This window comes from Mercenaria mercenaria, chromosome 17 (genome assembly GCF_021730395.1).
Source record: "Mercenaria mercenaria strain notata chromosome 17, MADL_Memer_1, whole genome shotgun sequence".
NCBI classification, from domain to species: Eukaryota; Metazoa; Mollusca; class Bivalvia; order Venerida; family Veneridae; genus Mercenaria; species Mercenaria mercenaria.
In genome coordinates, this window is record NC_069377.1 from 54,451,184 (window position 1) to 54,466,378 (window position 15,195).

Consider the following 15,195-nt stretch of genomic DNA (forward strand, 5'->3'; position numbering starts at 1 on the left):
GTAATGCAATGACTAAAGCTGACAAATTCATGAAAATATGTCAAAATCAAGAAAAAAGTGTTGTTGAGTTTGGCTCGAACGCTTACAGTAACAAAGTCGATAAAAATAATAAAGCCTTGACATCTATTGTTAAAACAATAGTTTTGCTGGGAAAACAAAACATAGCCTTTCGTGGCAAAACAGAAGAAAAAAGTAACTTCAGAGCTTTGATAAATTATCGCGCTGAAGTAGACAGTGATTTGCACGACCATCTAGCAAATTCTCCCAAACATGCACAGTATTTAAGCCCCTCTATTCAAAACGAATTCATACATATATGCGGCAATCAGATTTCGGACTCTATCGTGCACCGTTGCCAAGATGCGAGGTACTTTTCTATTCTTGCAGATGAATCTGCTGATGTCAGCAATACAGAACAGTTTGCTTTTTGTCTGCGTTATATTGAACGTCAGAGTTCCGGGAAGCATGTGCTCCACGAGGATTTTCTTTCATTTGTTCAGACAACAGAAACAACAGGTGAAACACTACACCAGTTGCTACTAGATGAAATACACAAACACAACCTGAACCCAAACTTTATCGTTGGACAAGGTTACGACGGTGCTGGGAACATGTCCGGTTGTCACCGTTGAGTGCAGGCAAGATTTTCTGCAGAATTTCCAAACGCAAAGTATATTCACTGTCGCAACCACCGTCTAAACTTAGCAATATGTCATGCTTGCAGGGTAGCGTTTGTGCAGTCGATGTTTACCGTTGTTGGGGATGTATTGTTTCTTATCACAAGTTCTCCGAAACGTCTCGGAGTTTATAGCTCTCATAACGATGACGGAGAAGCCTTAAAGAAGTTCTGCCCAACACGGTGGTCTCAGCACTCGGAAAGCATCACTGCTTTCTATACCCACTTCAAGTCAATTCTAGAAACACTTACTGACATTCAAGTTGGCATGGACACCAAAACTGTCCACAGCGTCAAGCCTTCAAAAGGCTGTCCTGTCTTTTGACTTTGTTGTCGCTTTGTGTTGCGTCAGCGGTCCCTTAGATACATTGAATCCTTTGACGGATTCAATGCAAGACCCTCAATGTGACTTGGTCAAAGCAGCACAGCATACTAAAGTTCTTCATGGGTTGCTATATGCGTTTCTTAAAATGCACCAGAATGCGTCTTTTCATGTTCTTTTTTTCAAAATTTTCCCGGGGGAGGTCCCCCGGACCCCCACCGGTGGGAGGGGGAGACCCCCTCCCACACTCTCCCCCCTCGGCACTTCGTGCCTCGTACTGCGTACATTTTTCAAAATCCTGGCTACGCCCCTGTTCTGTACCTCGGGATTTGTGTGATAAGTTCTGTTTTTTTTTTTAATGTGAAGCAGGTAAAATCCATTAATCAGGAACAATGTATGTCTGTATTTCTGTGGTTTATAAATGTATAATTACTGAAATTTGATAAAATCTTACAGATCTTTGAAAGAAAGTGAAACATCCTGAGATTTTCTCAAATAAAGAGCAAAAATGCAGATTTTGTTCGTCATTTTACAACCATTCGGCTATCATTTACCAAAGGTATACCGAAGGTAAAAGAGCTTATTGTTCATATAAGATTCAATTATAAGAGGGGCGGGTGGGTAGTTATTCAAATGTCCTAGTATTTCAGCAAAGTTTAAACTAATTGAAAAATGATTAAACCTCCCATCATATCTTGTTTAACATTCTTTTTCATCATTTGTGATTTGATTAACTCTAAAAGTAGCTGTTCACTCAAGTGCAATGGAAATTGATGGAAATCTATTAAAAGCCAAAGGTCAAATTGTTATTCATCTTATAAGGGAGTAAATTGACCAAGTTGAAAATATTTAAAGATATAAAAGGATACTAAACTATGGTGTTTGATTCTGAATCAGTCATCATTAAGAAATGACGCATTGCTTACTTATGAAAATTGCATGTTTGATCGTTAACAAAAAAATGTGGGCAAAAAGTTAGTATCCGTTACATACGAAAATGAAGCTGAAAATAAAACAACAGTAGAAATGATGTAAATGGAAATTGTGATGAATAGAAATGTATTATATATAGAAATGTATGATTTGGATTTGTTGAATATTTTATAACGTGGAAAATGTTGCATGATGAATTTATTTTTAAACTGTGTTATTTATAGGATGTTAATTTTATGGATATGCATGTGATGGCATGTGAAACTAGTGGAATTGTTCAGAAAACACTAAATTCAGAAAATTAAAGTTATCTTTTAATTCTGTTATAAATTCAGTTCCATTTTACTGCTGATGAAATTAAAATTAAAATATTGTTTTATGAAGAAATTACTGATTTTGTCAGTGATGTACTTCATCAACCTATGAAAAAAAATCTAATTCTACAATCATCTTTAATTCTTATGCCATAAAAATGTCATCAATTTTAATTTGCTGTGTTTTATGCATTAGACAATCATGATTAAAAAAATGTGCATCAGTTTTGCAAAACATGCTCCCAAAATAAAGTATTAACTTGAGAGATAATACTGCTATTAGGAGAAAATAATCGGATCATTTTGTTAAATTTGTGGATGAAGAGCAAAAAGGGACAGTTCATTTGCATTAAGCTGTTTAATGAATAAAAAACAAAATTAATTTCTCTTGTAAGGCATTTAATTAAACCTAATGGAATCATTTTTTTCTCAGAAGGCAAAAGAAAATTAATTGTTTAAGTCTTGTCACTGCCTGCCTTGTCTTAATAAACCTCCCGCTGCAAAATTTTTTATTGGTCAAAAATAATAGAAAGTACAGTGCATTCGCGATGCTACGAATCACAATTTAACGAAATACCGGTATACTATGAAAAGGTGTTGTGGTCCCGGCTGTTTTCCTTCTTATTTCTTTGTAACAAAGTCGCAGTTTTACGAAAATGCGATTTTACGAAAAATGCACTCCTACGAATGTATTGTTATGCTCTTAAAGCCAGTTTTCAACTTGTTTTAGTTGCGATTTTACGGATGTATCGTCTAGGTTTTCACACCTTCTATAACGGCGTGAAAATGCTTTGGAGTGGAAAGTTTCACTATCATTTAGCTGGGCGTAAACAGTGATTAAAGCGTGAAAACTTAGTAATTAAATTCGAAACACATATGCTATACACTATGCACAAGTTAGTGGAATTTTTTTTCTCCTATAAATATACTGTCGGATGGCATACAAGTCACACTTGCTTCCATATCTATACGTCTCAAACAATCACTGCATAAAGAAAATAAAACAATTTTTAAGTCCTGATTATCTGTATATTGTTGTTTTATTATACCAAACAATTGGTAAAGGGTAGCTGAGGGTATCGGAATATGCAATTGCGATTTTTCCTCGTGCAACAATGCACCCTGTATATGTTTTATATACAGTGAATAAAAAGAGAAGAACAAAAAAACGTTCTACATTCTACATACGATATGAGTTCAGATTCGAATAAGATTTGTAGTAAACCCAGATGAAATTGGTATACATGTACTTCGATACGAAAATCACATGTTTAAATATCACGGGTTACGTATATAGATATTAAGGTGCTATATAGCGAAATTTCCTATGCTACGCTCAAACAAAAATGCGATATTACGAAAAAATCGGACGGTCCCTTGGCTTTTCGTAGGATCGCGATTGTACTGTACTCTGTATACCCAAAATGTTATGTCCGAATACTGTAACAGTTTCATAAAAATCGCAGAAATCTCCAGTTTTAAGAAATTGTGATGTTACATCTTGTTGCAATAAATTAGAGAAATGCTAACGAAAACACGGCAGTTTGACATTCGGTCAGATATTCTGAATTTTTTTTTTTTTTAATTCTGGAAATATTTTCATGTGTCAAATACAGTCTGGCCCAATGAAATTAGAAAAACTGGTGTCAGTTCAGCAATGTGCTAATTAAGCAAAAATTGAAGATATAATATTACATACAGAAGAAATGTAACTTTGTGTAGCTTAAGAAACATTAGACAAGTCTAGATTGAAAAATAATCTTTGAAAAGATATAAAATGATTCCTTATGAAGAAAGATATAATTATAAATCATGTTTAATAAAGAATGATATGTTACCTTAAACAGCTTAAGATACTTTTTTAAGCTACATTTAGATTAAAGTAAATTTCTTCAGACAAAGAAATGAGAAAAAACTTTTGCAAAATTTCATTCCATTGACTTTATATTTATATATATAAGATAGTTATCACTGGTGAGCAATGAAGATTTCCAGTGATGATACTAGATTTTTACTGTTTTCCCTCACTGACGAGCTACTGTATTATTGAGCTACTGTATTAGAGAGGAGGTGTATTGCAGTTTTTAGAGCACTTGATGATATAAACTAGTTAGTTCTATCAAACCTTAGAGTATACTATGCTCTCGCCATTCATAATATGGCTTTTCCAGATACAAGACTAATTCTTTTGATCAGGGAAATTGATTGTACATACAATATTTAATCTGGGTTACGATTTTGTACTAGGAAAATTTCTTAATTATATAGAGTTTGAAAGAGGAACTTTCATATTGTATATATACAATATATATGAAAATATCTGAATTGGATTTTATACTTGGAAATGTCTTAGAAGGAAGAAATTTCATTATTGTATATTGGATGTGTTTAGGCGAAGATTGATGATTATGTGGACAATTGAATTTGGATATATTGAGACAATTTATATGATTGAATTATATAAAATTGCCTGTCACTGACTAAAATTGAAGAAAGGGGAATGACAAAAAAAGGAGTGGAAAATATTATAGATACAGCTGGATAAAGACTGATGAGATAAATGGTTGAACAATTTTAGAAAACAAGAACAGATGGAATGAATTGTTGTGAGCAAATGTATACAGCTTAATGTTAACAGAGTTTCAATTTTAAAAATACTTCAAGTGAAAGAGAAGTAATTTGTGTGAAAAAAATTCTTAAGAATTCACAATACAATGGCTGAGAATCATAGAGACCTGTACCATAGTCGTCGTAACGGTATGGAGAGACCGGCAAGCACTGGAATGTATTACTCTTCAGCATGGGAGTCAAAATTGCATGAACTTATGGTAAGTTCACGTTTACCATTCTTCAGAATGTCTGAATGTTTTGGAGAGGTTGCCTCAACACTTAGTTGTATTTGATGAGTGTTGAGGCCATTTCACATTTACACTAAACTCTATGAAACCCAACTTTAGGATTTCAATGGGTACATGTTTTTCATTTCTTTTCAAAGTATTTCCCATACAATGCATCCAGTCAGACTCGAATTTGAAGAGAGTAGAGGGGTTGTATGTTTGAATCTCAGGCAAGTGTCATGGTTGCAGAAAATGGTAAATATATGATCGTCTGCCGCAGATCTTGAGATGTCAGTTATTTGTGGAGAACTTGTTGGTACTATTGAATAAGGAGTCCATAATCTTCTGTGAGGTTAATGAAATACTGATTGGAAATGGTTTTAAACGCAACATCACATACCTTCACAAACTATATGGAAAAATATATTTCTCTTTATTTCTGGCCCTAGCTGTGCCCTATTTCTGTACATTTCAGGACGTCCTTGTTAAGTTAACGTTATTTCAGTGACAAAGTAATAAGATTATTCGTTGACAATCTGTAGTTCATTAGAATAGGAAAGAACCGACAGAAGTTTCCTGAAATTCAAAAGCCCTAAGAAGCTTACTGTCTTAAATACCAGGTATTAACATTTTAAATTGTCTGGCAATCCTGGAAAAATATTAAATAGCCTTAAAGGCAGAAAAAAGAGCAGTGATCTTGTGTTGCAGCTCGAATATAAAATGTCACCTCTCTGCAGCAAACACTATTTCAGGGCTTAACAAATTGTTCGACAGCAAGTGGTACTGCATCACGAGCTGTTTTGAATTTTCACTTGTCCTGGTGCAGTTTGTACTCTTCTGCAACTTATATGGAAAAGTGATAATTATGTTGTATGTCCCAGAAAAAAATGATATGTACAGAAATCATGTTGTGGACTATTAAGCCTCGCGAAATCATGCGGACTATCATGCCTCATGAAATTATGTTGTGGACTGACAATTATCACAAATCATGTTGTGGATTATCAAGTATCATGAAATCATGTTGTGGACTGTCAAGCCTTGCCTTGTGACTGTAATTGATACTTAAATGGAACAGGACAGGTTTCAGAGTTGCAGACAATAAACTGACTTCTGTCTTCAATTTTTTAGATGCTCAACTTCTTCACAAGGTTCCTTTGAACTTACTATTTTTTGGTCAAAATTACATGTGCTGGACTGGAGTTATATGCGAGGTATGTGCTTCATCAAGAAAGGTCTTTCCCTCCTTAGTAAGGGAGGTATTTCCTGCCTTTATATCTGTGATATTTGCTGCCTTTGAAGGTAAGATATTTGCTGCCCTTTTGAGTGAGGTATTTACTGCTGTAATAAGGTATTTGCTGTCTTTACAGGAAATACATCTGCTGCCTTTGTAAAGGTATGTGACAATTTTGAAGTAATGGGGATCAGACGCTTTGAAACAGAATGTCATACTACAAAAATCTTTGTCAAATCTCTGAAGACATGGTAGCAGCAGTTTTATGACATGTAGAGCCATAAAAGTCAGATAAATCAGTTTTCTTTTGTCTCCTTAGGACATAGATCCATCCTTCATGTGAAGAAATTTGGTTGAATTAACACGGTTTCTTAGCAGTATGTCATATAGGATGGTTATTGTGTAACGAATATTTGCTTGTGAAAGACAACTTCCCCACATGAATCTTATATGGAGAATTAATGGCTAAGACATTTTGTGTTTTGTAACATCATCATGTTGAACATCAACATTGCCCTGTGATCAGACTTACTACCTCTTGATGTAACTTTTCTGTTGTACCAGTATTAGGCTAAGAATGGTGGAAGAAATCCTGGCAGGAAAAGGACTGAAATGTTTGCAATGAAAGAAATCTTATTGTAGCAAAGATCACTGTCATTGGATATTATTTTTACAAAGACAGCAAATACCTCACTTACAAAGACAGCAAATACCTCACTTGCAAAGGAAGCAGATACCTCACAAAAGCAGCAAATACCTCACTTGCAAAGGCAGCAAAGACCTCAAAAAGGCAGCAAATACCTCACTTAAAAAGACAGCAAATACCTCACTTGCAAAAATAGCAAATACCTCACTTGCAAAGGCAGCAAATACCTCACTTGCAAGGGCAGCAAAAACCTCACTTTCAAAGACAATAAATACCTCACTTACAGAGGCAGCAAATATCTCACAAAGACAGCAAATACCTCACTTGTAAAGACAGCAAATACCTCACTTACAAAGGCAGCAAATACCTCACTTGTAAAGACAGCAAATACCTCACTTGCAAAGACAGCAAATACCTCACTTACAAAGGCAGCAAATACCTCACTTACAAAGACAGGATATACATTGCTTACAAAAGTAGCGAATACCTTGCTTACAAAGGCAGGATATACCTCACTTACAAAAGTAGCAAATATCTTGCTTACAAAGGCAGGATATACCTCACTTACAAAGGTAGCAAATACCTCACTTGTAAAGACAGCAAATACCTCACTTACAAAGGTAGCAAATACCTCACTTGCAAAGGTAGCAAATACCTCACTTGTAAAGACAGCAAATACCTCACTTGCAAAGACAGCAAATACCTCACTTACAAAGGCAGCAAATACCTCACTTACAAAGACAGGATATACATTGCTTACAAAAGTAGCGAATACCTTGCTTACAAAGGCAGGATATACCTCACTTACAAAAGTAGCAAATATCTTGCTTACAAAGGCAGGATATACCTCACTTACAAAGGTAGCAAATACCTCACTTGTAAAGACAGCAAATACCTCACTTACAAAGGTAGCAAATACCTCACTTGCAAAGGTAGCAAATACCTCACTTACAAAGGTAGCAAATACCTCACTTGCAAAGACAGCAAATACCTCACTTGCAAAGACAACAAATACCTCACTTACAAAGACAGCAAATACCTCACTTGTAAAGACAGCAAATACCTCACTTACAAAGACAGCAAATACCTCACTTACAAAGACAGCAAATACCTCACTTGTAAAGACAGCAAATACCTCACTTGCAAAGACAACAAATACCTCACTTGTAAAGACAGCAAATACCTCACTTACAAAGACAGGATATACCTTGCTTACAAAAGTAGCGAATACCTTGCTTACAAAGGCACGATATACCTCACTTACAAAGGCAGCAAATACCTCACTTACAAAGACAGGATATACCTTGCTTACAAAAGTAGCAAATACCTTGCTTGCAAAGGCACGATATACCTCACTTACAAAGGCAGCAAATACCTCACTTACAAAGACAGCAAATACCTCACTTACAAAGACAGGATATACCTTGCTTACAAAAGTAGCAAATACCTTGCTTACAAAGGCTTGATATATCTCTCTTACAAAGGCAGGTATAGATCAGTTTTCTCAACAAACATATTTGAACTGTGAAAAAGTGTAATTAGAGGTAAGTATCACTTTATGAAGAATTTAGGACATGCCAAAGGAGAATTTCAAAAATAGTCAAACTTTTTTTTGGTATAATTTTTATATTCAGATAATTTGATTATGTACTTATGACTCTGAAACAACAGTCTTTGAGAAAAAAAAATATTAAAAAGCAGGCAAGGCCCAGTGAATGGCTTAGCTTAAATTCAATACTCTTGTTGTTTAGTATCTTTTGTTGTTGGATTGATAAATTATTCATAGTATGTCATAATATGTTGGTATCACGAGTTTCAATACAATCAGATTAGTTATTTATCTGGCAGAAAATTCTTACGATGACTAATGAAAGTCTGTTATTGTCACGGAATGAAATATCTAAATGGGAACTTTTATTTCTTCATGTAAGACTGATCTTATTTTCTTTGAAGGTATTTTTCCTTCCTTTTCCTGTTTGGGTTGGAGGATTTCCCAGTGTTTGATTTCATTCTTTACGAGCATTTGAGTCAGTAGGACTTTGTCCATTGCATTCTTTGCCAAACTAGGATTTTGTCCATTGTAAGCATTTGGGTCCTTTTCTTGCCACAACAGGATTTGTTTCATTTCCAATGTTTGGGTCCTTCCCTTGCCACAACAGGATTTGTTTCATTGCCAATGTTTGGGTCCTTTTCTTGCCACAACAGGATTTGTTTCATTGTCAACGTTTGAGTCTTTTTCTTGCCACAACAGGATTTGTTTCATTGCCAACGTTTGGGTCTTTTTCTTTTGCTATACAATAAGATCAACCTTTAAGTCCTTCTTTGCCACAAAATATTTCTTCCATTGCCAGCCATTGGATCCTTTCTCTGCTACAATAGGAAACATTGTTCCATGGTGACAGAAGATGATGTATCAATAGTGATTTGTCCTCCATCTCTGGTTGATATATGAATGTTGTTAGTAACTTCTAGGAACAAGTTTATGTATTGATATGGAATTCAGGAATAATCCAGTTGAGTTATTTAATTGCCTTTTGAAAGAGCGGGGTGTATTATGTGAACACCCGTGGTGGGGTGGGCGGGCGAGCGGCATCCAAAAGCATGTCCACCCTCTAAGTCGAACAGTTTTCATCCAGTCTTCACCAAACTTGCTGACAATGTTTTTGGGCATAATATCTCGGCCAAGTTCGATAACCACCCAAATTGCCCCAGGCACTCTTGGATTATGGCCCTTGAATACATAACCGAATATTTAGATGGGCGTATTTTGTGACAGTCTGGCACTCTAGTTATAATTGAAATACTTATGAAAAATGGCTTTGAACACATGTTAGACACAAATACATTTAAATCCAAAGGCACCATCTTTTTCAGGGTTTTTTTTGTGTGTTGATAGAGAATACAAAAATGTATCAGTTATTGAAATTCCAGACAGAATTTTATCAAATTTGTTTTCCAGATCATTATTATATTTCTTGCAGATGAAAATATATGTCATTATCTATATATAAATCTCACATAATTATAATGAAACATGTGCAGTTAGTAGGAAGATGTGCAAATTTGTCTGTCTATGAGATAAGATGGCAGTTATGATAGCAGGTTTTATGGCTCCACCATGATTTTGATACTGTTTCTTATGATAAAAGACTAATAATGAAGGCTTTATGGTACAAACATTCTATGACAAGTATTTTATCAGATTTTTGCATCTGTTTTGTATATGTAGTCACCTGGAAGACTGTTAGTGCATGTCTGCAAAGCATGTTTGGATTTAGCTTCTTTTCAACTTAATTCTCCTGTATTTTGTATCTTTGAATTTATCTTATAAATAAGATTTGATTTATATATTTTAGAAAATACTAAAAAATGATTTGATCATTTTAATTTGAAAAACTGAAAGGTTGTTAATCACATTTAAGCAATATCTTATGACATCTACCCTCCCTGCCCCCCCCCCCTTCCCCACCCTCCCTGCACACACACACACACACACACACACAAGTAAGTGTAAAAGGTTTGTTACAGGTTTAAATTTGTTTAACCTTTCAAAGTGATGTCTTGTATATTTATTGTGCAAAAGTCCCACATTTTGACAACTAGTATTTTCTAACAAACAAGTTTAGTAAGCAACTTTCTGTGGAGTATCTGCATGTTATACCAATTTTCTGTTTGAATTCTTGTAGGTTTCCTAAGTGCATTTCAAGATGTTGCCAATTACTCATATTTATAGGTCAATTTTTGGCTATAGGGATTTCTAACTGTTTTATGTACCTACCTGAGTCTGTTCAGATATATAAAAAGTAGCATCTGCTAAGTTTTTTCTTAGTTAACAGTTCCACTATGGTATAATTAAAATCCAATTAATGGAGGAGTGTTTCTTGCTTTATATCCCAATTTCCTAAACAAATGGCCAGTAATTTGCTCTAATTCAACAATTGCATGTTTGCATGATGAGCATGTGGTTTAAAGTCAAAATGTTAATGTTCCAACTGTTAACACAAAAAAATAGAGGAATAGTATACCACTTTTTAGACGTTTTTACTTCAAAACAAGGTGACTAATGATCAGGGGGAGGGTATAATTTTATTAAGCTTGCAAATTTGCAGTAAATTCCCATTTTGTAATTTATTTATTAAAAGTGCAGTAATTACTTTATAATTAGGACATCTTATTTTTGGATTGGGATGAGTAATTACATAATGGTAATAAATGGATTGAGGTAGGTAATTACATAATGGTAATAAATGGATTGGGGTAGGTAATTACACAATGGTAAATGGATTGGGGTAGGTAATTACACAATGGTAATAAATGGCTTGGGGTAGGTAATTACAAAATGATTGGCACTGATGATTATGGGATTTCGACATAAGTAATTACATAATGGTAATCTGTGTTCTGACCCTGTGTTTTGTTCACAGGAGATAACCCCTGAGGCTATTCAAATTTTGTATGTCCCCTTGAAGGAGTTCGCGGAAACTTGACACAAATGTTCACCACATCAACACAATGTGCAGAGCGCATGTTCTGGATGGCTAGCTACAAGGTCAGGGTCACACTTAAGTGTCAAAAGTCATACCTTCGGGCTTATACTGCTCTGCATTGCAGTGCTCTTTTTAACCAGGTTTTCAACGAAAACCTGAGTTATTAGATTGGGGTAGATGTCGGTCGGGCGGGCGGGCGGCGGCGGCGGCGGCGTCAAACTGGTGTTTCCGGTCAATAACTTTTGTTTCGGTAAAGATATTTGAATAAAACTTGGTATGTATGTAGCTTATATCAAGACAAAGGCTGGGATTGATTTTGGGGTTTCTGGGGTCAAGGTCAAGGTCACTGTTACTTAAAATAGAAAAAGGGTTTCCGGTCAATAACTTTTGTTTCGGTAAAGATATTTGAATAAAACTTGGTATGTATGTAGCTTATATCAAGACAAAGGCTGGGATTGATTTTGGGGTTTCTGGGGTCAAGGTCAAGGTCACTGTTACTTAAAATAGAAATAGGGTTTCCGGTCAATAACTTAACTTAGGAATGAGCTATCATGATGAAACTTGGTGTATAGAAAACTTATATAAAGTTGTAGCTTGGGATTGATTTTGGGGTTTCTGGGATCAAGGTCAAGGTCATTGTTACTAAAAATAGGGTTAGGGTTAGGTTAGGGTTAGGGTTAGCATATCTTCTACATGCATGGAGGGATTTTGATGAAAGTTGGCACAATTGTTCACCATCATGAGACGGAGTGTCATGCGCAGGAACCAGGTCCCTAGGTCTAAGGTCAAGGTCACACTTAGAGGTCAAAGGATACAAGAATGAAAACTTTGTCCGGAGCATATCTTCTTCATGCATAGAGGGATTTTGATGTAACTTGGCACAATTATACACCATCATAAGACGAAGTGTCTTGCGCAGTTCCCTTCTTTAGAATTACTTCCCTTTGTTGTTACTATAAATAGCTTATATTGTAACTTTTTCATTACTAGACGTAGGGAAAAATCGAGACCACTTTTCTGTAGTACAACATGCATGTTACATCCAATTTTGAGGTGTATTTTGACCAATCTCTACCTGGTAAGGATTTCTGTGTGGACTTACAATTTTTTTTTTTGTATTTTTTTTTTTTTTTTTTTTTAAGATTAACTTCCCTTAGTTGTTACTATAAATAACTTATATTGTAACTTTTTTATAATTGACCGTAGGGAAAAACCAAGACCACTTTTCTGTGGTACAACATAGTTGTTACTTTCTAATTTTAGGTGTATTTTAAGGTATCTCTACCTGGTAAGGAGTTTTTTTGTGGACTTAGAAAAACAAAAGAATTACAATGATTACTAAACAACCACTAAATTAAAATTACATCTGCAAATACAGGTGCTAGAGTAAAGAAATTTGCTGTGACAGGCGTATATTGTGACATTCTGGCACTCTTGTTTATTCTTATGAAAAGTGTTGAAAACCTGGTTTCGTGGCATTGCCGCGTTTCTTGTGTGTTGTTGTTGTTGTTGTTGTCGTGCGATCTAGAGGCCAGTGCCTGTAAGGAGTGCATTCAGAGTAACTAGGAAGAACTGGCAGTGCATAAATTTATTATGTAATAGAAAATGTTTACTTTAAAGCCTTAAAGCTTTCAAATTACCTATAAAAACAGATTACTGTTTCTGATAGAAAGACTTCCAACCTTTCGATAGAGATCTATATTATGAGAAGATACTTGGGAAAGTCATGTTTGAGCTTTAATGAGAGGAAGACTTGCAGACCCAATCTGTATATATTTATATATTTCTTGGCAAAACATAGAGGGTTGGTCTGGCTTCTGAATCAGATTTATTAAATTCGGATCTTGATTGTGGAAAAATAATCTATAAGTAGAAAGTCCTAATTGGAAATGTATATAAATACATGTTAAAAAAAAAAGAAGAAAAAAAGAAGAAAAACTTATGAATGTGGTTTGTTTGTTTTAAACATGTAATATAGGGTTGTGTGAGTGTGTTGACTAAGCTGTTAATTTGTCAATTCTGTTATCTGTTGGTTACCTGTGGGCATATAAGGAACATGGTAGACAAGAATCCTCATTTCATTAAAATATATAAATATATATGAGTTCCAGTTATAGCTTATGAAAAATCTAAAATGCAGCACTGTTAAAGTCATTTCGACATAAAATTTGGTGCCTTACAGGCAAGGAGAGAGCGAGTGCTGCCATAATATTGGTCTATGAAATGATACAATGGAATGGTGTTACACTTCATTTGCACACCCGGAATCAGATCATGGGTGCTGAGAATTTAGTTGATGTTTACACACTAATCATTCTGCGAGACATTTAACTTCTGCTTTGGTCACACTCACATTACATCGATGTGGGTTCGAGCCTCCCTCGGAGCATTGAATTCTTCATGTGAGGAAGCCATCCAGCTGGCTTACGGAAGGTCGGTGGTTCTACCCAGGTGCCCACTCGTGATGAAATAATGCACGGAGGGGCACCTGGGGTCTTCCTTCACTATTAAAGCTGGAAAGTCACCATATGACCTATCATGTGTCGGTGCGACGTTAAATCCAACAAAAAAAAAAACACACATTATGTCTACCTACTACTTGGTGCCAGACATGCACCAGGAAATAGTGCTTCCCTATTTCATCCCCATAGCACAAAATTATTCTGCAGGCATATAACCATTTCATTGTGGTCAGATAATATTTAAACGTGATTCTGCAAGATATTGTTTCTACCAAGCAATTTTTTTTTTTGACTTGCCATATACTTGTATTCCAGAAAAAATAGGGGAGACTGTCCGTTTGTGCTAAAATGAAAAAGGGGAATTTTATTATGGAAACCTTTAAATATGTATGAAATTGGTAAGCAACATGTTGGAAAGGGTATTGTATGTGTATATTATATGTGAAAAAGAAGAAACATGATTCGGGACCAAAGAGGTGACTGTGCCGTTTACATTATCTGCTAGTTAGGAAAACAGCTCCATGCTTTTGAACAATCTTCTTTCACATTGCAATGAAATAATCAGAAACAAGAAAATTAAGTAATATATAAGGGTTTGATTTCAATTTTTAGTAAATACGGACAATGATTTAATGTTTTTATTTAAAAAAAAAAACAACATCTCCAGAGCAGCATGGCGACTATTACAGGGAACCAGCAGTGATTTGATTTGTACACAAACATTAAATTTGTGGGGTATGGTAGATTTCAAGTGAAATTGATCAAATGATAAGAAAAATTGAGGGAAACTTCTAACTGATTTGTGATTTTTAGTTGTGGGAAGGTAGTTTTAATGCTACAGGTGTGGAGGATTGAACTGTTGTGAGGTTACTGAAAGTTTATTCGGTTTGGTTCGTGAGATTTTGGGATTTTTCCTACGAGGATGGAAATGGTTGTTTATAAATGTAGGTTTGATCTTGTGGTAATATTTATAATAAGGTTTTTCTTTTCAGTAATTACTTATTTTATGATATGAGACATGTTGGGTAGGTGCAAGAAAACTGAAAGTGTGGAAGTAGGTAGTTGACAGGCAGGTTCATTGTCAAAAAGCATATCATTAATTCATTGTGGGGGGGGGAAGTGGAGTAAAACTATAATACAGTTTTTAACATACCAATGTTACTTTATAGTATTTAGCAAAACCAGAACATATCAATATAGGGTAATATTTGCCATTATCTATGAAATGTCTATATTTTTAAACAGGTGCAGTCAGGTTAATGTGACCATAGCCTTACGGCTATA

At 35.1% G+C, this 15,195-nt stretch overlaps 1 protein-coding gene across 12 annotated transcripts in view; it reads left to right on the top strand.

Moving 5' to 3' along the window:
* The window catches only part of LOC123536773 (liprin-beta-1-like), a 172,050-nt gene that overhangs the window by 94,324 nt on the left and 62,531 nt on the right, over positions 1 to 15,195 (top strand). Inside the window, exon 1 of one of the 12 annotated variants that reach the window (XM_045320191.2) lies at positions 4,363 to 5,073. The exons of 9 other annotated variants lie outside the window; for them this stretch is intronic. In XM_045320191.2, coding sequence (XP_045176126.1) covers positions 4,960 to 5,073 — 114 coding nt within the window. In that variant the 5' untranslated portion in view covers positions 4,363 to 4,959. Of the gene's footprint in view, positions 1 to 4,362; positions 5,074 to 13,016; positions 14,856 to 15,195 lie in introns of those variants that run through there. 2 more of the 12 variants (XM_053528198.1, XM_045320194.2) reach the window with 2 other exon arrangements.